This window comes from Calypte anna, chromosome 2, assembly GCF_003957555.1.
Source record: "Calypte anna isolate BGI_N300 chromosome 2, bCalAnn1_v1.p, whole genome shotgun sequence".
Taxonomy (NCBI): Eukaryota; Metazoa; Chordata; class Aves; order Apodiformes; family Trochilidae; genus Calypte; species Calypte anna.
In genome coordinates, this window is record NC_044245.1 from 4,912,967 (window position 1) to 4,935,098 (window position 22,132).

At 42.5% G+C, this 22,132-nt stretch overlaps 1 protein-coding gene across 1 annotated transcript in view; it reads left to right on the forward strand.

The window, feature by feature from the left end:
• The window catches only part of CRHR2 (corticotropin releasing hormone receptor 2), a 149,877-nt gene extending 129,909 nt beyond the window's left edge, over positions 1 to 19,968 (forward strand). Inside the window, exons 10-13 of the mRNA XM_030444862.1 lie at positions 7,947 to 8,032; positions 9,125 to 9,260; positions 10,903 to 10,944; positions 18,750 to 19,968. Coding sequence (XP_030300722.1) covers positions 7,947 to 8,032; positions 9,125 to 9,260; positions 10,903 to 10,944; positions 18,750 to 18,890 — 405 coding nt within the window. The 3' untranslated portion in view covers positions 18,891 to 19,968. The remainder of the gene's footprint in view (positions 1 to 7,946; positions 8,033 to 9,124; positions 9,261 to 10,902; positions 10,945 to 18,749) is intronic.
• Positions 19,969 to 22,132: the final 2,164 nt, after the last annotated feature.

Sequence of the window (22,132 nt, forward strand, 5' to 3'; positions counted from 1 at the left end):
GTTCATGACCTGCAAACTCTTGACATCCTTCTGACAAAACTTTTATCATTCTATTCAGGGTTTTGCAAGCATTCTGTCATTGCTACACATAGGATAGGGATAGTCTGGTAATTTGATTACTGTCCATGCAGAATTTATCTCTGATTCTGCCATCATTGCTGTTACTCTCTTCCTGTTCTATTTTGTAGCTGTAGAGTCAGTAGTGTCAAACAAGGTGTCCAATACCACTTACACTCCTACAATGTCTCCTTCTTTTTCTAATTCTGTTTGTGAGATGTCCCACAGCCAATAAGAAACTCAGATGGCCAACTGAAATTGCCCAGAAAAAAAACTCCAAAATTCATCTTGTCAAGTCTTACTCAGAATACTTTCAGATAAAAAATCCTATCTCATCAATAAGTGGAAGGATTGTTCCTCTTTGGAGGAAGACTGTCTTGAGTCTTCTCTTGTCTTCCACTTATTATTATATTCTTACTGATAATAAGTGGAATATTCACAACAATATTCCTGTGTTTTGGGTCACCTGGGTTATTTTCAATGTGCTGGTGTGATGTGTTGGTTGTTGAGGGGCTGTCACTGCCTCCAGGCAAGGACTCTTGGTGTGACATTGCTATTTTTGCACAGGATGTGTTTGGTGGTGTTGCAGCACCCAGTGTGTTCCTTAACTCATCAGGTAGAAGAGTTGGAGAGAATCAAATGGAGTCAGATGTGGCTGAGACCCTGAGGTCAGTGCCCTGGAGTGTGTCTCTTTCATAAAGCTTTTTGTATACAAGATGTGTAAGGAGAGACAGCGGAGCAGCAGAGTGGTAAGAGGATCACAGACAGGGCTGTAGCTCTGGAAAAGAGGCTGTGGACCTGCTCCTGCATGGAGCTCTGGTAAGAAAACAGCATGATCCCAAGCAGGGCTTGGGCTTGGGCTTAGGTGACAAAGGCAAAGGATGTGGGTGCTGACACCTGACACAGACACGATGGGAGGAAGATGTCTGTTCCTTTACCATTCTCACCTTTCCCCACCAAAACATGATTCCATCCCCTGCACTGTTCTACAATGTCTATAATCCTGCTCTGCTGGCCTAAAAAGAAGCTGGGAAGTTTCTTCCACAGCTTCCATGGCCATCCACCACCTCATCCCTTGCTCCCAACCACATCTCATGGTTTCTGATCAGGCAGCACTTTGCTGCGTGCCAAAAGGAGTCATTGTCACCTTTGAAAGGGAAACTTTTGTGATAAAAGACCCTGACAGAGAATAATGTATGACTGTATGATAAAAGAATTAAAACAAGGGATTATTCAACTGGCAGAGCATTCATTTGAGGTCAGGATGACAGGACAGAATGCTCCAGCAAAAATGACTGCTCTGATGCCAATTTGTGTTACTTAATCCTGGGGTGGATTTTACTACATGGCATAAAAATGCAAAGTCTAAATAGAAAACTATTTACATTTCCTGGGAGTGCAGAGGAACGAGTGTTCCAGGGAGCACAGAAGTCCAAGCTTTCTGTAAAGTATAAAATTGGAATCCCAGCAGAACAAAGCAACCTAAATCCTAGTTTCACATTAAAAGAGGAGAGTTTAATGACTTCCCACTGAAATTCCTGAGCTTAAGGAGAACTGCAAAGAAGCCTTCCCAGTCGCTGCTCCCTCTTTTGTGTATCTGGGAATATTTTGGCTATTTCATCTCACTAAAGGGGATAAATTTACTTTGAAATTGAGTTGGGTTTTTATGACAAAGTTTTTAAAATTAAAATCTTTCACTAAAAAGTTCCTTCTGGTTCATAAATGCTTCTGGGTTTGTCTGTTCACATTGTAATTGATTGGTGCCAAAGCAGATGGTCTGAATGCTTTTTGGATCACCAGATTATAAATGAATTTTCATCTCAGTTTAGGAATGGAAACATTGAACTTCCAAAGCAGTGACAAGATCTGGAAACTACTTTTTTCCAGTCTGTCATTGGAGAGGGTCTTATTCCAGCAATAAGGATTTTCTGAGCACATCATAAACAGAAGTGCAAGAATAAGAAATAGGATGGTTTATTCTGTCTTCAAGACCTCACCTTTGGATTAATTTTGTCTAGGGTTAAATATCAAGGGGAGAATCCTTAGTTCTGTTTTCCATTGAGAAATAGTGTATAAACAGAAATCATTTAATATATCAAGTGAGATTAAAGGTAAATAAAAAGGATACACTGCCTGTCATCATTATTTCTCTTAAATGTCCATTCATCAGTCTTCATTTGTAGAACTGATGTGTGGGGTTTGCTAGAGCCCCAGTAATAACAGGAAATTCCTTGGAAAATAATTGTGTACTTTGCTAGAAAGAGACAGAGGTTCTTTTTTAGGAAAACTCACTTTACAGTAGTAAGATATTTCTTCCTTTGAAACACTCTAATGTATGTAAGGAGGAAACACTTGAGGCTTCATCTCCTTTGCCTGTAACTCAGAATCAATCTGGTAGTCACTAGAACTGTATGGATTCTCTCCAGCTGAGAAAATAGCTCCATTTTCATCTCAAAGACTTCAGCTTTTGCAGGCTGTTTGCCTGCTCCCTGTTTGATTCCCAGATTTTATCTTCTGCCCTGAACAAACTCATCATCCCCATGAGCTGTGGTATCAGGCCCATTGTAGAGAAATGGACAATAAAAATCCATCTGATTCTGTGGCAAAATTGATTTTCAGATTAGATCTCTTTGAGTGCTACTAAAAGGTCCTAGTGAGCCAAGTGCCTTTCTGAAATGAAGGGGTGTTATTTTAAAAGAAATCATTAAAATTCAAGACTGAAATGTGTGTCTAGGAGGCAGAAGCAGATTTTGATGTTAACACATTTGCATCTTTTGCCTTTTGCTTGCTAAGTAGTGCCTTGGAGAGGTTCTTCTACTCCAGTCTTAAAGATCCTCAAGAAAAACCTTAGGAGACAAAAGAGAACCTTTGATGTTGGTGCCTCAAAACATTTTTTAAGCTTTCATATAGTAGAATGTCACAGATCCTCAGCTGATGCTGCCAAATTCATTCAGTTGAAGCTCAGGTGAGACCCCCCTGGGTGATCTGAAGATCACTGGATGATTTCTGTGGCCAGCTGGTTCAAGTCTAAGCACCATTTATCCAAACCACTCATTTAAAGTAAGTCAAACAAGCCATTGTTGAGAAGTACCTGTTCCTTTCCTCTGAATATAAATAGACCTGGGATAACCAGCTTCCTTGAAGTCATCTAAAATTATGCCAATTCTCCTTCTGCTTTCACTCTTATTATCCTCACTGTGTGATGCTATTGCTATGTAGGCAAAGCTGAGTGACTTCCCTTTTCTCTGTTAGGTAGCTGATCTAGAATGGGGAAAAATTACTTATTCATTTTCCTGAAGAAGCCTGGGGGATGGAGCCTGTAGCAGGAGCTTTGTGCATAAGAAGCCAAAGGCTGCTCTCCCATCCCATTCTGAGCAAAGCAGCCCTGTGAGAAAGTGGAAAACCAAACTTTGAAAGATCCAAATAGATTCAAAAGCCAGAAGGAGATAAGACTGATTTTTCTAGCTTTACTTTATGCATAAAACAGGCCTAGGATTCTCCTGACCTAACGATTCTCTTTGCATCATCTCTTGGGCAATATCTGTCTCATTTTTCTATTACCTTCCAGCCAGCCCAGGATGCTCTCCTTCCCCTTGACCCATTCACCAGCCCTTTTAAAAGAACAAAACTCTGACTTGCAGGGAAAGACAGCCCAAATTTTGATGTTATTTTTTTTCCATCTTCCTTCCATCCATCTCTTGGAATGCGTTTCTCTTTGCTTTTCAGGCAGATTTATTTTCTTTTGTAATTTTCCTCCCTCCTCCTTACAAACTGCTGAAGTGTAGCATTCCCTGACACTGGGTGTTGTAAAATGAGACCCAGAGGACATTGAGTTAATGGATTAGACCCATTCAGGAAGGTGCAAAGCTCACTGAGGCACAGTCTCTAATCCCTTTCTCAAAGCCCTCAGAGTTTCCTGATGCTGCAAATGAGGACCTTGTGCTTGGGCAGTGTCATTGAATTTTTTCCTCACAGTTCCTCTTTATACATCAGGCTGATAGATGACTGAGTGCCAGGTCTGATATTTGTTCTTAGGTGACTACCAGAGCTTTGACAGGCATTTTAAATTAATGTACCAAATGTTAGCAAAATGTAATTTTGTGAGTATATGTCAGGTCTGGGGTATGGACCACTTGAAACTTGGGACTTGAAGAATCCAGAAGAATTTGGATCCAGGTTTGCTATTTACAGAGCAGCCATTTAGGATAATCAGAACTGGAAATAAACCTTACATTTCTGCAGGTTCATTTTCTCTCTCTTAAATGTGTTAGTTGCAGTGGTGCACCCACCTTCCCAAATCTACTCAGTCTTGGGCTGAGGTTGGGTCAGCATTGGAACCAGGGCAGCTTCCAGCAGCTCCTTACTGGAGCCATCCCTGTGTCCTCCCTGCTTCCCAAACACCACTGCACCAACCCAAGGCATTAGGTGAGGTGGAATTTGGACTCAATGTTTCTGGAACTTTGGATGAGCAGTGGGATTTTTCTGTAAATTCCAGTTATTACTATAGACTAAAGGCAGCCAATCATTAGCCAAAGAAATCTTCTCCTGTTCCTTCATTCTCAAAAAAATCAGTTTGACTTTGTATTCACATCTGTTCCCTTGGGAAATGACTATCAAGAAAAGGATTTATTTAATATAACTCAGAAGAGAGATCTTTTTACCTAATCATAGGCGCATTGCACATTTTCAGGTGCTCTGCTCCACATGGGTCTGGCAGAGAGGATACAGATCCTTTAGAAAGCCTGTGTGATTTTGTAGTAGTCGTTTGAGGTCAGGCAGGATACACAAGAGCTTTCAATGATGAGGAACTAAGTACAGCCTGAAAATACAGAATTTCCTTCCCAATGGGTTTGTGCAAGTCACATAAAGAGGAGCTTCAAAGGGTCATCTCATGCTGAAGTAAACATCTCAAGTGTACAGAAGGAACTACAATGTAAAAGTAGGTATTTTTCTCCATCAGTTATTAAAAGAGCTGGTGGGGCAGAGAGCTTCCTTAGGGCTGTCTACTGGCCTGCTCAGTTTTATTGCAGGCAGGAGACCTACAGCATCCTCTCCAGTATTTGAAAGCTTGCACATCAAAGGAGAACTTTGGGAGAAAGAAGGGAAATCAGTGTCACAAGGAGATGTTTGCAAGAGCATCCACCTCGTTGACAAGCACATGACCTGCTATATTAATGGAAGAGGCAGAGTGACAGCCACCCTAAAATGCAGGTTTGAAGTTACTGAGTATGTCTTCAGGTGGATTTTAGTGCCATAAACTTGAACACTTTGTCCCAAATGTCTAAAGTTATGCAGCATATTCAAAGCAAGACCTAGGAAGAGGACTCGGGGAGAGTGGCTGATGCCCCTGTTCTGCTTCAATGTTACTCTTTTTCTAGAAGATTTAACAAAAATAGAAATAATGTCCCTAGCAGGCTTTCTTCTGACTCCTCGACAGTTCATTAAAAGCAGATGCCAAGATATCTGCCTTCCTATTGCTGTTTTAGGCAGCTGTGGTCTCTTACCAGCCCAGTGTCCCATGTACCAGTGCCAGGTAGGTGACAGTGCCTCAAATGCCACTCTGGACTGTGCTTGGACAGTTGAATTTTCTCCCTGGATGAGGCTTCCATTGGGATGTTCAGCTTTTGGTGTAACCCAGCACACAATGAGCATCAAATGAGACAGTGTTAATGCCACCAAGCAGAGGAGCAAGGCAGCTGCCACCAGGGATCCAGCCAAACATCCATGAAAATCTAGGTGAGAAGTATTGATACATCCCTTCTGCACATCGTTTTCCTCCTGCAGCCCTTGGATAGGGGGAATTCAGGGAAATGAGTGGGAAAATGAAACCTTGATGTGTATAGAATGGGAGTATTTATGATAAAGCAAGTCCCAAACTTTTTAGCTGCCAGTTTTCCTTTCAGACAGATGAATCACACTTCTGCAATTCAGTTTCAGAGAAGATCAAAATCACTGATTTTTCTGATGTGGCCTGTGTTTACTTGAATTTCCACTTCCTTGCTGTCAGACTAGGACTCGTGGATCTTAAAATGCTTCCTCCAGTTCATTTCATCACATTAATCCCATGTGATCAATCTCACTTATATTTAGAACTTGTCCTTGATGCAGACTCTATAACTCCATCTGACACCTTCCATTATGATTGCACAAGTGACAAGTTGTAGATCAGTGCCTTTTTTGCATCATTAGAAATAACCCAAACCTGGCTCTGAGCTGATGAAGAACTTCAAGATTTGGTAGTAAAATTTCCCAGACAGTTTTCTTGCTGTGAAGGACTCTCCCATCCACCTCCTCCCTCACTAGAAACTTCCTGAGCATTTCTCTTTCTATCTTGGAGGAAAAGGTGCAAGTCAAACCAGTGATGTGAAGCTACTTTTGTCCCTAATAAATAAAGAACCAATTGACTTCAAGCTCTTAAATATGACAAAGACAATTCTAGCAAGAACAAGCATACAAACTGCAGTTTTAGTTATTTCTTACACTCCCTAAGGCCCCACTCTGCTAAGAAAATAATTTCCCAAAATGTCACAAGTGAACTCCTAGGGCAGCATTTTTGTATCTCACATAATAAGTGTTCAATGAACATGATTCCCCAGCCTGCCAGGCTCTATTCAGGTGCTCATTGCACCATTTGTTACAAACAGTGTTACATTAACTGCAGGGAACAAGATGATGGATGCCAAGGCAGAGTATATTATTGAAATATACCACATGTCATAGAAGAAAAAAAAAAAAAAACAGAAAAAGAAAGAAAAAAAGAAAAAAAAAAAAAAAAGAAAGAAAAAAAAAACATATTTTTCAAACACATTTAATTTGGAAGCTCTGCAACAGTGTCCAGAAACAGCTGGAAGTCAATCACAGAATTGTTCCACTCAGAGACTGCAAAATGCCAGGACCCCTGGGACTCTGGAAGTGTGTGTCAGATAAATATCTTCTCTCCAGCTTAGGTTGTGACCTCAGCAGCCCTGAGATAACAGCTCTGTGCTTCTGACAGTGCACACTGCTGGCAGATTCATTGAGACAGATCAGTCTGTTGTAAGCTGCCCTACTTTACGTGTTGAAAGCAACCCAAAACCTGCTCCCAGGTGCCAGATTCTTCTGCTGATAAATCTACAAATCTTCTTTTCAGTTTGGGTTGTTTTTTTTTTAGTCTTTCCTGTTTACACTGAAACTTCTGTAAAAAAACTCATTGGCAGATGCTGCAACAAGAGTAATTAGAGCAAATCTCAACTCTCAGTGGTGAGATTGTAGCAGAAGCAATAATTACCCAGCTCAGCAGATTAAAAGGGGAAGTGAGAAATCTATCATCTCACCTTTAAAAACAGTGAAAAAAAAAAATCAAGCATGATTTATCTGCTCTATTTCTTGCCTCTTGTAGGGTGCAGTGTTCACCAAATCTAAAGGGGGTCAGAGCAGTGTGAGGAGCTCAGCCAAGTCTCTGCAATGCAGTTTTGTACTTTGGGTCCAGGGAACCCTCCCTAACTATTGCAGCCTCTTGGGAAAAGGAGGATGGTTTCAAACCCCTGCCATACCAAGACATCCCAGTGCTGCCAAATGCTGCCCTGGATGAGCTGAGCCAAATAGCCACACAAATCCCAGCCTTAGTTCCTTAGCACCCAGGGAAGGAGTAAAAAGGAGTGAAAATGAGTTCCTTGTGGGGACCATTAATCTTGTACTCCAGCTGCAGTGCTGTTTTGAAGACATGTTGGATATTTGCTGTATAATCTGATCTTTTAGTGAAATTGAGTCTTGCAGCCAGTGATAAAACCAAGAGGCTGTTTTCCATCAGATTGGAACTGCAGTATGTGCCCTTTAAAGTGTGGCAGATCCTTTAAACCACTGTTTGACTCACTGGTCTTATTTTTTTTTTCTTTTCTCTTCTTTTCCAGATAAATTTTGTATTTCTATTTAACATAGTTAGGATTTTAATGACAAAGCTGAGAGCTTCAACCACTTCAGAGACAATACAGTACAGGTAAGTCAGCTGCTGCTTCTTGCTCCTTGTGTTTTAACAAAAAACTCCTGTCTGCCCTCTCCTTGTCCCATTTTTGTCTTTCCAGATGCCACCATTGATATCTGAGGGTCTCTTTCTTATCCCTTAAGCTAGGGACACAGTATTTGTTTTTCCAGGCTACCCATAAAAGCATCACTACATTTTTTCTGTCCAATTCACTGTCCAAACCATGCACTGTGACACCTCCCACAGCCACCAACCTCTCTGTCTTTTCTGGGCTTCCACATGCCCCAACACACAATTTCCCCCTTCCAATGAAAGCTGAAGGATTTAGTGGCAACTGAGGACAGGAACTTTATCAGTTTCTATACTGTATTTCTAGATTAGATTTCTAGATTATATAAAAACTGATAAAATGTCATTTTGCTACATTTTTTTTTTTATATATAGTTTTACTATATTATATTTATATCATATAAATATATCATACCTGCTTTCAGTGGTGGGTAGCCCATTTGTTCAGCTTATTTGGAGAATCAGGGAAAAACACTAAATAGAAACACATAAACATACATGTGAAACACTCAGCTCATATCTGTACTCTGTACCAGGGTCATTACTGAGGGTTACTGTGCACAGACAGGGATTAGAGTTTAATACCTCTAAGTATTAAACTTCCTAAAGTGTAGGATGTAGGAATGAAGGGCACCCATACCAGTGGAACCACTGAGTGGTTTGCATCATGGATCTGAGCCTTACATCAGCATTAACTTTATGTGGGTGCCTTGTGGAGTAGGTCAGGTCCTGGGCTGCCTGGCTGTGCAACCTCACAAGCCCTGGGAGACAGAAAGGAAAAAAAGAAGAGATGTTTTGCCCAGGGCAGCAGAAGGAAGGTGACCTGGCCCCTTCCTACAGACTTAAATCAGGGGCTGTGTTGTCTTAAGGGGTCCCCCAGGTTCCCTCACCAGCTGATGTTTCACTCCCCTCTGCATTGCTTGGCCACTTGTCTCCTCACTCCACTACAGGAGTGATGTATTTGGATTGGATCAGTAGTTCAGGTACCACAGATGTTCTTTCCTGTGTTCACTGATGTTTTCTGTTTCCTCTCCTCAGGAAGGCAGTCAAGGCAACATTAGTTCTTCTGCCTCTGCTAGGCATCACCTATATGCTTTTCTTTGTCAACCCTGGTGAAGATGACATTTCCCAAATTGTCTTCATCTATTTCAACTCCTTCCTTCAGTCTTTTCAGGTAAGAGAGCTGATAGCAGCTGTGGCTGGAAGGATCCTCAGTGCTTTTCAGCCACGAAACTTATGGTAATGATGTCCATGACAGAAATAAGAGCTGAAAAGAGCTCAGTTTCATTTGTGCTTCCATAACAGACACACAGGCATGTCATATGGAACGGAGGATCTGTGTGTAGCAGAGGGATAAAAACCTCTTAATGTCATCACTGTGTTCAGCCTATAGCTTCAGCTCCTCACCTGGGCTCCATCTACAGTCAATGGAGAGAGACAGAGATGAAGTTTCATCCTTTTCTAAACTGCCTGAGGGAGGATGATGAATCACTCTCCCAAGGTACCTCTCTCTCCACAGTGAGCTAAAACTTAAATTAGATATTGCTAAAACAAAGGGAAACAACAACTCCTACCTGCTAGACATGAAGTGTATTGCCCAGCCTCTCACTCTGGCTCCCTGCAGGGATACAGAGACTCAGGCATCAACGGAACCAACTGAGAGCTCCTACACTATCTTCTCCCTCTTTTTTAATAGTTAACTTATTTAATAGTTCTGCCAGGATTTTAAAAGGCAGTGGAATGGGAGTGATGGTCTCAGCTTTCTGGGTTTGGCACAAAACCAGAAGTGACTGAGGACCTTGGCTGGTGTTTATCCAGATATTCCTGCTCGTGTGATGTCCTTCAGCTGGGGTGGAACTGGGTGTGACATTCATGTGTTATCTGCAGAAACAAGTGCTCTGATAGCCAGGATATCAATTTAAATATACAGCACACATGCTGCCAAGCCAGCTCTAGGGTTATGGATTACAAAAGTTTTGAGCTTTGGATTACTATTTTTACTGATTGCATGTTTAGCTTTGAGGCCTAAAGCATCCCAGCAGGAATATCCTACATAAAAAAATGTCCCTTTTCTTCTGTGAACAAAGGAACTGTAGCTTTTACCAGTGAACCATTCTGCATTTCTCATTCTCCTAAAATAACTGTATTTTTTTATCTGCTGGCATTCAATCTCTCAAAAGATGCTATACTGCTTGTTTTATTGTTAGTGTTCTGAAGACTTATTTGAGAAAGAAAGAGAAATCTTTCCTTTATGCTGACAATAATTACAGTCCATCACTGAAAGAAAAAATGGGTAGGATTCCACCCAGAGGCTTAGAGAAGGAATTGTGCCATCATCTTTTCATCTGAGCTTTCATTACAGACCTTTCACTCTCAGCAGTCACCACAGGGCTCCAGTCACTGCTGTCAATGGGTCCCACAGAGCAATTCAGTTTGCCTGAACATCAGCAACCTGATGGGACACTTGCCCACACCAAACCATCTCAGCCATTTCATTTTTCACCCTTGTAGAGCCTGAGACACCCCCTGGGAGGGTTCTTCTGCCACTTTGAGCTGGTTTTCAGCTGGAAGCTGAAACAGGTTTTAGCCCAGCTGAGAAGAGGGAATCCCCTCTATCAGTGGAAGAGCTGTCTGGATTCTCACCTGGGAGCTACAAGACACTTAATATTTTCTTACAAAGCTGGAGGGTAAAGATTTCATCTGTCTAGAAGTGGATGAGCTTAATAAAACCACGTTTTTGCTCAGGATAAAGCTCAGACCTGATTCTGTGTGTCAAAATACTTACCTAATAACTAACTGGTTTCTATTCTTTCCAGGGTTTCTTTGTGTCAGTATTTTACTGCTTCTTGAATGGGGAGGTAAGTAGCATCTCCTGCTGTCAGTGTAATTAATTCCTGGGACGTGGAACCTCCTTGAATGCCTGATTATAGGGATGTGAGATGTTTTAACATGGGGTCAGAGTCCCAACAGCCTATTGCTCTTGAAAAGTTTCTGTCTGCTTTGTTGAGAAAAGTTCATCAAATTCAGGTTATTACCTGGGAAGTCAGGGCAGAGGAAAAGAAGACTTCTCAGACTGTAAAATTGTTGGTTTTTAAGACTTCTTTGAAGTTTCTCATTAATTACAAATATGATTTCCAGGCATGCATGAGCTTTACTTTTGAGTTAGCATCCTGGAACCATAGAATGGTTTGGGTTGGAAGGGACCTTATAGATCATCTCATTCCAACCCCCCTGCATGGGCAGAGGCATCTCTCACCAGTCCAGGTTGCTCCAAGCCCCATCCAACCTGGCCTGGAACATTTCCAGGGATGGGGCAGCCACAGCTCCTCTGGACAACCTGGGCCAGGGTCTCATCACCACATAGTGAAGAATTTCCTCCTAATATCTAAGCTAAATCCTCTTCCAGTTTAAAATCATTCCCTCTTTTTCTATCACTCCATGCCCTTGCAAAAGTGTAGCAGGAAGAGCCTTTCTTGCTCCTGAGGCTCAACGAGCTGCTGGTCTCTCCATTGCCTCACACCAGAGTGAGCTTCCTCCTTGTGGCTGTGTGTCCCACCTTTATTGGCCCCCTGGTAATAGGGGGCCTGCCCTAACCAGGCACAGGTGGACTCACACCCACTCTTTGGCAACTCGAGGCACCTGGTTTATTTTGTTTCTCTACACAAAAGTCCCTGCCCAGCTTTCCTGTTGGGCTCCTTCAGGTACTGGAAGGTGGCTCTAAGGTCTCCCTGGAGCTACATTACCAAAGCCTTGGTTGTCAGCATAGCAAAAATATCTTTTCTTACATGAAAAGAGTTCAGTTCCCTCTTCTGCAGATACAGTCTTTCAGATTTTCAGTATGAATCTCTTCTGAAGCTGTTTAAAATAAACTGTTGTCTGCCATGGGTGGGCATGAGAGGCTGTTGGCATTGGACTCATTCATTTGTCAAAAGAACTTATGGGAAAAAAAAAAAATAAAGTGAGATTTTTTTGGACACAAAGAAAATCTGCTAGCACTAGAGGGCAAAAATAAATTTAATTTAATCTGAGTGGTAAAGAGCATCTCTGGACTTCCAGAAAAACTGCAAATGAGTTTTCTGAGAATTTAAGATGTGATGCGAAGTGGCATATGAAAAACATGAATGCATTTGAGTTAAATGTCACTTAAAAAAATGAATGTAGGTTGTGAACCTTTTTTCTTGAATAACTGCAAAAATCAAGATGCTCCTTAAATTTTTTTTCTATCAACTCACAGATCACACGAGTGAATTTAATTTCACATAATACTAGATTATAAAAAATAGATTTAAGTATAGATTTTTTTTGGAACAAAGGTTGATACGATGTCATGAAGCTGTGCTGAAGAGAATATGTTTTCACAAAACACCAGATGGACAGTTTTTATTGCAGTTTACTAAAAAATCTTTAGGGTTTTTTGTTGTTGTTGTTGAAATTTCTTCTACCCAGATCAGTGTGCACGTAGCTTTCCTGGTATTTCATCCTTATGTAAGTTTTTGATGAGTATTTTAGATCCATAGAAACCACTAAATCATCTCTTCAGGCACCAGTACAAGCAGATGAGTTCAGTCCAGTAACTGAATTTGATAGCATGTGCTTAATTAAAGCCTGTATTTCAAAAGGATGTTTGGTGTGGGATTCATCTTACCTTCTACCCATTATCCTGAAGAGGTACATAACCAGCAAGACCTGGATCTGAATTCATCCTGCAAAAGATGAATTTTCTCAGCTTCTATTATGTGGTCAATATCAATAATCAGCTATAAATTAACATTTAAAATGGAAAGCAATTAGCTGGCTTGGAGAGAAACCATAACCAGAGAGGAACAGAACAGCTTACTGTCATGGTTTAACACTGCCCTGGCAATTAAACCAAGTAACAGATGCTCTCTGTTAATCTCTCTCTCCTCCCTGATATAGAAAGGAGAGAGAATAAGGGAGAGAGACTGATGGGTTGGAAACTAAACTACACAACTTTAATGAAACAGGAATGATAAATAGGAAAAAACACTAAATCTATACAAATATACAGGAAAATTGATCCCAGGTTCCCCCCCCCTTCCCCCCAATAACTCTCACGTCACCCCCGAGGCTGCAGGGCAGCCCTGGGAAAGTCCAGGCTGGAATCCTGGGGTCAGCAGCAGTTGGGAGCTGGAGGCAGGAACACACAGATTCAGGCTGGGATGGATCAGGAGCACAGGCAGAGGAAGGGATGGAATCCTTCCAGGATGCTGAAGCAAACAGGGAGAGGGGAAGAAGGGGAAGCAGGAAGGGCAGAAAGGACAGGAAACTGGCTTGGCCCTCGTGATCCCTCGGATTTATCCTGGGTATGATGTGTATGGGATGGAATACTCTGTTTGGTCAATTCTGGCATCTATCTTGTCCCTTCCTTCCCAAAGGAGGGCTGCAGGTGGGACCTCTTTATTCCTTCTGGAGGGTAAAATGTTCCTCAGAGCTGAGCAGTGTCCCTGGTTCTGCAGCCCATTCCCAGCTGGAACTCTAAAAACTGATAACAGTTATCAGTCCCAGAGCAGCCACTGACTGAGAAACTTGCTGTTCATTTCAGCAAGTGCAGCTCCTTACAAGAGACTGAGCTGAAAGCAAAAGTACCAGACAGAAAATTACCCTTATCCTGGCCCAAACCAGGACAGTTACTTACTGAGATAGCACTGTAAATCCTTCTCACAACAAGGTACAAGGCAGAGATAAATGTGTTTTGGTTTGGTTTCTTGGTGTTGGCCTTTTACCCAGGCACCATCTGTCTCTCAGACCCTATTAGGCTCAAAGTGCCTGACTTTGATCTGATCATCTGGGGAGGCTGCTCATGATAATGCCAGCAATGAATGAATCACCACTCAGTGGTTAGTCACCCACCTTGCCATCACTCCAAGCAGACTTCACATTAATCATTCTGAACCCAAAGGGCATGCATTAAGCATTCCTTCAAATCACTGAATAAATATGAAGGGAGGGGGGAGGGCTAAAGTTTAATTCCATCTCCCACAGCAATCGATTTCTGAGCAAAGTGTCAAAAAAATGTGGGCATGAGTATTACTCCTAAATGCCACTGAGGACCTCTGGTAAATACAGAGTCAACTGGAGGGATGAAACCTTCCCTTTGGGACCACCAGGCAGCAACAGATTACAGGATTGCAGTCTCAGTACCCATCACCCACACCCTGATGTGTTCTGGGTCAAAGTCTCCTTCATTGCTGAGATTCTTGCTCGTCTTCTCAGAGTGGGGTCCTGCCAGAGAGAGAAAAATGAGGAATCCAAGCATAGTGCCAGGTAGCACCTGGTCTGACAGCCCTTCCCCACCTCACCTTCCTTTTTACTACACCACTACCAGAGCAGTCCACAGCAAAATCCCAGATCCTCACTGACTGCACTCCTGGCCACCCTCTCTAGTAGCTAGTTCTGGTCTTTTGTGGCCCAGAAATCACCAGCATTTGCTTAGACACCAAAATATGTGACAGTTTTTAACAGCTAGTCACAACTGCTCTAGCTTCTCAAAGAGGTATAAGAGAGAAAAATTGCACTGTTGTAATCTTAAAAACAAAACCTCAGCACCCCAGTCTGTCAGGTGCTGCTAAACTATCCCTCTATTACCAGGTTGTGTGGAATTGCTGTCAAAGACAATAGCAAAAACATTTAAAATAATTGCATATCAGTTAATCAGGCTAATTATTCTTTAGTCAGAAAAAGAGACTGAAAAATATTAAGTAAAATAGTGGTGTGATGGCTCTCAGGGAGGGAAAAAAAGTTATACCTGGGCTTGATTTTTCCTTCCTCTGAGCCCTGATGGGATTGTTACATCCCTTTCCTGCCTTAGGACTAAACACTGATAATGTCATATTCACAGAGATGGTTGATCCAAATTTTTTTTGTTTAACAGTGACATGATCATCTCTGACCTGAGACATTGGCTCCCCTGGAAGCCTTGTAGAGCCATGCAAGAAGGGCAAGAGGTGGCTGTAGGACATATGTAGGACTACATTGCTCAGTAGTTTACTTTATTTACAGAAAAATAGATAAAGAGTCACTCTGATCAACCTGAGACTGGTAACATTCCTCACCTGCAGATCTCCAGGTCTGCCAGTCCAGCGGGCTCTGTGCTCTTGAGCTGTCTGGAGCTCATTCTGTTTCTTTGCTCCCATTCAGGACTGCACTTAATCCTGGAGAGGCTTAACCCATAGGTTTCTACACAGTATTTCCTATTAAATCCAACATGTGCTATCCATCCTGCCTTGAGGGACACCCTAACCCTTTGGAAAACTTCCAAGGTATCATGTGGTGCATCACCTTCCATTATTTTTGGCTCTGTTATGTAGTGGATGAGATTTATCCTCCTGAATTAGACATCTAATATATGCATAAATGCATTGAGCTGATCACCCTCAACTTCTTTAATAGGCAACATTCATCCAAACAAGGGTGGATTTCAACTAACTTGGTTTTATTTTCCTGTTTTTGATGAACTGTTGCCAGTATCCTGTGTCCTTTCCTATGTCTCTGCTGGATACAGAGGGACAAGGGCTGCAGAAACTTCATGGAAGTGGATTACATGGCAGAGTCAGAATCTAAAGTCTCCATAGCCAGTTCCCTTTTGCTGATTTACACATTGTTTAAAGGTCCCTCTTCCTCACCTGTAGGTTACAATAAGATTGAATTTATCTTCATCAACTTTTCCACTCTCTGCACCACCATTCATAGCCAAAGATGTTTAAAGTCCAAAGTTATTCTCCAGCTACCTAGAGCTGCAACACAAGGATCTGAAACATGGCCCAAAGGTGCTTAGGTGTAGGTGGAACTCAAAATCATCACTGAAACATATTTTCATTGAGCAAAAATCAGTCTGTTTCAAAGGCCATTGACATCTGTATGAACCTTTTTCACTTCATTTGTCTTTGGATCAGGTTATCTGGAAGCAAAAAGTTGCATATATAAGCAAAGCAAGAGCATAATTAGGGTTATAAGTCAGACCTTCCTGAACACCAGGGTTATTCTATAGTCAGAAAGTCCCTGTTGTCCTTCAGCCCCTCACTTTTTAACATTTCCATGTGAGAGATGTTCTCTGGGGACAGTGTATGGCACCATCCCAATAGTCCTACTTCCAGCTTCCATTACCATGACAGCTCATTTAATCCTGCTCTTATCAGACCCTTTCTTTTTATCTACATTGCTACCATTATATTTTAATATTGCATCAAGAAGCCCCAAGTGAATGGACTGTGTAAATTGATCAAGCTTTCTCCCTCTCTGCTAATAAGACATGACATTTTTTCCAAAAACTGATTTTTAATGTTGCTAAAGGCTCTTTCTTCATCTCATTTCTAATTTACAGCTGCAAGAAATTAGCCAGCAGCCACTGCCTGGCATAAGTAATAGCAATAAAAAAGTTGATGTGTATTTTATCAAAAGCAAACCTTCCCTGCATGTTTTCACCCTTCTCTTCAGCTCTTTTTGTTCTTTTTGCTGTTCCTCTGAGGAGGAGTCTTTTTTTAAAAAATAATTTTTATGATCAGATGTGGTTTTTAATGATTTTCAGATGTGCTCTGAAAGTTTAAAAGCTCTTGACTTAGGTGATCCAATCAGGAAAGAAAAACTATCACCCACTGGCTTCTCTCCATCCCATATCTGAATTCTTTCTCTTGACTGCTCTAAAGCAATCCCATGAGAGCAGTGCCCACTCTGTGGGCACAAATACATTGGAAAATCTAATTTCCCCACATGCTCAGAAACTGTGATTATTCACATTATGCAAAGTGCCAGGAGCTAAAAAGGATAATTCTGAGAGAGAGTTTGCAAAAAGAAAAGGCAGGCTGAGAGTCAGCACAGAGAACTGAGCTCAGCAGCATGGATAAACTTTGTCATGTCAAAAAAACAAAGTTATGTGGAGGTGAAGCTGATAATTTGCATTAACTCCATGTTAAGCTGTAGCCTGTATGCATCTTGGGGCTATTATAAGTAAGTGCTGTTAATTTCAGGTCATCAATGACTAACACTGACTCTAGGACATGGTACTGACTCTACCAGTGCTTGCAGGACAGATGGAGTTGCTCTCATGGTTTGAAGTTGCCATTTGGCTTTATCTTTTTCTATTATTCTTTTGCAAGCTAATAGCTTGTTGGGTGTCTTTTTGAACATGTTATTATAGTAATCACAGCTGGTTTTTTTCTTTTCTTTCCTGGCCTAAAGAAAAGGTAGCATTTATTTCTGAGTTCTGTTGTAAAAGATAAATCTGAGCTTAACCTTTTCTGCTTGTGCTCTGGTCACATCCTGATTGCAGGGAATTACACTGTCCTTAAGAAATGCTTTGTACCATTTAAGTGCAGAGTCTGTTCCCCCATTCCATCAGTAATAGTTCCAACTGTACAAGAAGACAGCATTTTTGGAACTACTTTTTTATCCTGCTGGTAACATCCTTAGCAAGACTGTGCTGTACACAGAGATTTATTCTCTGCTTTTGCACCAGAGGGGAGGAAATTCACCTCTGTGAAGGACTGAAGTGAATCACAACCTCCCTGTACAATGGTGAATTTCAGTCCAGCAGAAAGAGGGAAAAATTGTTTTTCTTACAGGAGCTCAGCAGTGGTGGTATCTGGGGAGAAAGGAGCATTTGAGAGGCAAAATTGCTCTGCAGAGCAACTTCATGGGACAGTTTCAGAAACCTGGTTACCCCTCTGGCACTTTCCATCCTATGTAAACCACTTGCCTTAGGTGCCCAACATTTAGCTAAGGTAGCCTAGTGCTCTGAGGAGCCAAGTGGAGCAAGGACTTACCCATTCCACATATAAAAGTTACCTCCTGGGGGGTGTCAGGTCACTTTCTGCAGTATCTATTGAAAGCATAAATTGAATCATAGAATCATAGAATCATAGAATTGGCTGGGTTGCAAGGGGCCTCAGAGATCATCGAGTCCAACCCTTGAACCACTGTTGCAGTTGCTAGACCATGGCACTGAGTGCCACATCCAGTCTCTTTTGAAATATCTCCAGACACGGAGAATCCACTACTTCCCTGGGCAGCCCATTCCAATGTCTGATCACCCTCTCCAGAAAGAAATTCTTTCTAATCTCCAACCTAAACCTCCCCTGGCACAACTTGAGACCGTGTCCTCTTGTCTTGCTGAGAGGTGCCTGGGAAAAGAGACCAACCCCCCTGGCTCCAACCTCCTTTCAGGGAGTTGTAGAGAGTGATGAGGTCTCCCCTGAGCCTCCTCTTCTCCAGGCTGAACACCCCCAGATCCCTCAGCCTCTCCTCATAGGGTCTGTGCTCAAGTCCCTTCACCAGCCCAGTTGCCCTCCTCTGGACGTGCTCCAGGACCTCGATATCCTTCCTAAACTGAGGGGCTCAGAACTGGACACAGGACTCAAGCTGTGGCCTCATCAGAGCTGAGCACAGGGGCAGAATCCCTTCCCTGGACCTGCTGGCCACGCTGTTCCTGATCCAGCCCAGGATGCCATTGGCCTTCTTGGCCACCTGGGCACACTGGCCCAATAGTTGGCCAAGGCTTCATATCAGGCTTCCAGATGAGATGAACCCCCCTTGCATTTCCCCAAGGCTCGATCCTTATCACTGTTAATCTCAGATCAAGCGTCACTTTACGGAGGACACCTGAGGATTCCAAGTATTCATTTTCTCCCCTTTTTTTGTGCTCAACCAGGTCCGTTCTGCTGCCAGGAAAAGGTGGCACCGCTGGCAAGACCATCACTCCCTCCGAGTGCGTGTGGCACGTGCCATGTCCATCCCCACCTCCCCGACACGGATCAGCTTCCACAGCATCAAGCAGACGGCAGCCGTGTGACGCCTCCCACCCCAAAACGCAGCACCTGGTGGCCTTCAGGGTTCTTCTTTCTTCACTCTCCCCGAGCCCCTTTCTTCAGACTTTTTTTTTTTATTATTATTATTATTCTGCACTGCTCTCTTTTGCAGTGAGGTGCCCATCACGTTTTTTGTGGGCTCTCATATCCCATCTTCGTGATGCTGCTTCAAGGCAACCAGGCGAGAGCCTCTTGGTGTGGGTGGGAGTGAAACAGATTCAAAGAAGGCAGAGGTTCAACACTGACTGCACCATGTGGAAGTTCACAAAGTCTAAAACAGCACACTGGCAGGAACAATCAATCTTTTTTCTCTTTTTTTTTTGTTTTTAGTTCGTTTGTTTGTACGTTTGTTTGTTTGTTTATCCCTTCTGTATTGTGGTGAACAAAGACTGTTTTTAACATACTGCCCATCTCACCTTGTACATTGATCCCAAATGATTTGAGCAGTTTGGTGTGTAGATAGCCTGTCTCTTTCTTGTTTCTTTGTAAAAATTCCTTCTCTGCAGAATTGTCATTTGAGAACATGTGGCAGCAAGCAAATGAGCATCTGAAAGGTGGTATGAAAAATCCAAATTAATTCACCTTTCCTGTGCCTCCCTTTGACAGACAGAGGGTTGGTCATGGCATCAATGGACTGTTCAACACATGGGCATTTTGCCTGGCAAGAGCCATGCCCCGTTCAGACAAAAAATATTGAAAAGGACAGCAGTATCTCTGGATAGGTCTATAAAATATCCCTTTTCCTCTTAGCCCCACGCTTTTGACACAATGCAAGCAGCCTTTGGAAAGTCTTTGATTTTTTTCAGCTAAGAGGATTGGGGTGGGGAAGGACAACAAGACTTGTTTTCTGGGTTTAAAAAAATACAAAAGGGAAGCATTGTAAAAATCATGATGAGAACAGAATGTTTGCATTATGAGGATAGTGCTACGTGCTCCACAAAGATTATCTATTGAGCATTTTGAACTAGAGCAGATGTATCTACTACTAGACTTTTTATGTGATGTTCAAAAATACTGTATATTTTCAATAATAAACACTACTCTGGGTTGGTTTCAATAAAACCAGGCATGATTTTCTTTACTGAGAAGGAAGAGGACACCTGTCTTGAAAGTGTTTCTTTGTCTGAGGTCAGGGAAAGAAATCCTGTTTGATAATAACCCAGTGACAAAAACTACCTTGTGATAAAATCAGAGCAAGAAGGCATTTAAATGCAAGATGAATTGTCTTCCTTCTCATCATGGTGTTACACTGAATCCTTGTCTCTCTCTGCTCCCTTCCTCTCCACTGGACTTTTCAACAGCAGAAAAGAAAAAAAAAAAAAAAAAAGAAAAAACAAAATGTGCAACATAATCTCCATCACCTGTCTCACCAGTACAGGAGTAATTTGGTGTTTCAACTTCAGCAGGCAGATTTCACAACTGCTGCCTAGTTTTCAGAACCACACAGGTCTGGAAAATGTCTTGGAAAACACTGATGTCAGCCCCTTGCTTTTTGGATGCACCCTGGTCCTAACAGCTCCATCACGTTCAACTTTGAGCTGACTGGATGTGCACAGCAAATTTAACTTGGCAAATTAAAATTCTGTAACTTTTCCCCCTCCTAACTCTCATCTGGCTTCATGTGCCTCAATGAGAGAACTGAGGGAGAAGAGAAAAAGGAGATCTGAGATTCTGCCTAATTAGACCTATGATCTCTGCCAAAAAGGAGGAGCAAAAGAGTCTTCACATTGCCTTCCATGTGCCATTCCAATTAGCATGGGAACTCCAAGGGCAGCAGAGATAGAAATAAGACTGGAAATGTGCCTGCCTATGCCACTCATTGCTGTCAGCACCATGAGTACTTCCAAGTGATGCAAAAAGTCTTCAAGGCAGCTGGGCAACAAGTGGGTGATGAGAGAGGGCTGTGTCAGTGCCTTTGTTCACTGCATACATCAGGACAAGGATGTGCAGCCTCCTGGCATTTTGTGTTTGAAGGGACAGAAGTCTCTAAATCCATTGAGGACTTCTGTAAAAATCCTTTCTTCAATCAGTATTTGCCCAGAGGAGGCTGTGGGGACACCTCGGAGCCACCTTCCAGTATCTGAAGGGGGCCTGCAAGGAAGCTGGGGAGGGAATTTTTACAAAGGCAATGTATTGATAGGACAAGGGGTGATGTTTTTATACTGGAAGAGGGGGGATTTACATTAGACATTAGGGAGAAACTCTTCCCTGTGAGGGTGGAGAGACACTGGCACAGGTTGTCCAGAGAAGCTGTGGCTGCCCCATCCCTGGAAGTGTTCCAGGCCAGGTTGGATGGAGCCTGGAGCATCCTGGGCTGGTGGGAGGTGTCCCTGCCATACAGAGGGGTTGGAATGAGATCATAGAATCATCTGGGTTGGAAGGGACCTCAGAGATCATCAAGTCCAACCCTTGATCCACTACTGCTGCAGTTCCCAGCCCATGGCACTGAGTGCCACATTCAGTCTCTTTTTAAATATCTCCAGGGATGGAGAATCCACTACTTCCCTGGGCAGCCCATTCCAATGTCTGATCACCCTCTCCAGAAAGAAATTCTAATATCCAACCTAAACCTCCCCTGGCACAACTTGAGACCGTGTCCTCTTGTCTTGCTGAGAGGTGCCTGGGAAAAGAGACCAACCCCCCCCTGGCTCCAACCTCCTTTCAGGGAGTTGGAGAGAGTGATGAGGTCTCCTCTGAGCCTCCTCTTCTCCAGGCTGATGATCTTTAAGGTCCCTTCCAACCAAACCATTCTATGATTCTATGATATGATTCTGTACTTTTCAGTGATTCCAGCACTGGACCCTGTTTCCAGCCAGCCTGATGGACAGACAGAATTAATGGGATAGTGCTTATGATAATATTGATGTGATTGCCATGCTCACACATTCACTGCTTCTACTTGATTTGCCACGGAGCCTTTTTGAAGTCTGTCATGCCTGAGGTACTGACAGCCACAGCCCATATTCTCAAGAGCACTGTGATGAAAATCAAACTTGAATTGCTATTGCCAGCCTTGTAAAAATAAGATTTCAGACCATCCCTGAAAGAGCAAGAAAAAATTATGTTTAGAATGGGTTTTTTTGTGTGTTCATGGAGTGTAGAGCAGGGGAGAGCAATGAGGATAAATAGGTGTGACACTCAACACAGTATCTGCAGGGAGTCAGAAAGGCCATGAGTTGAGAAAAAAAGGCAGGGTTTGAGTTATCATCAGGCAAAATCCTAGGAG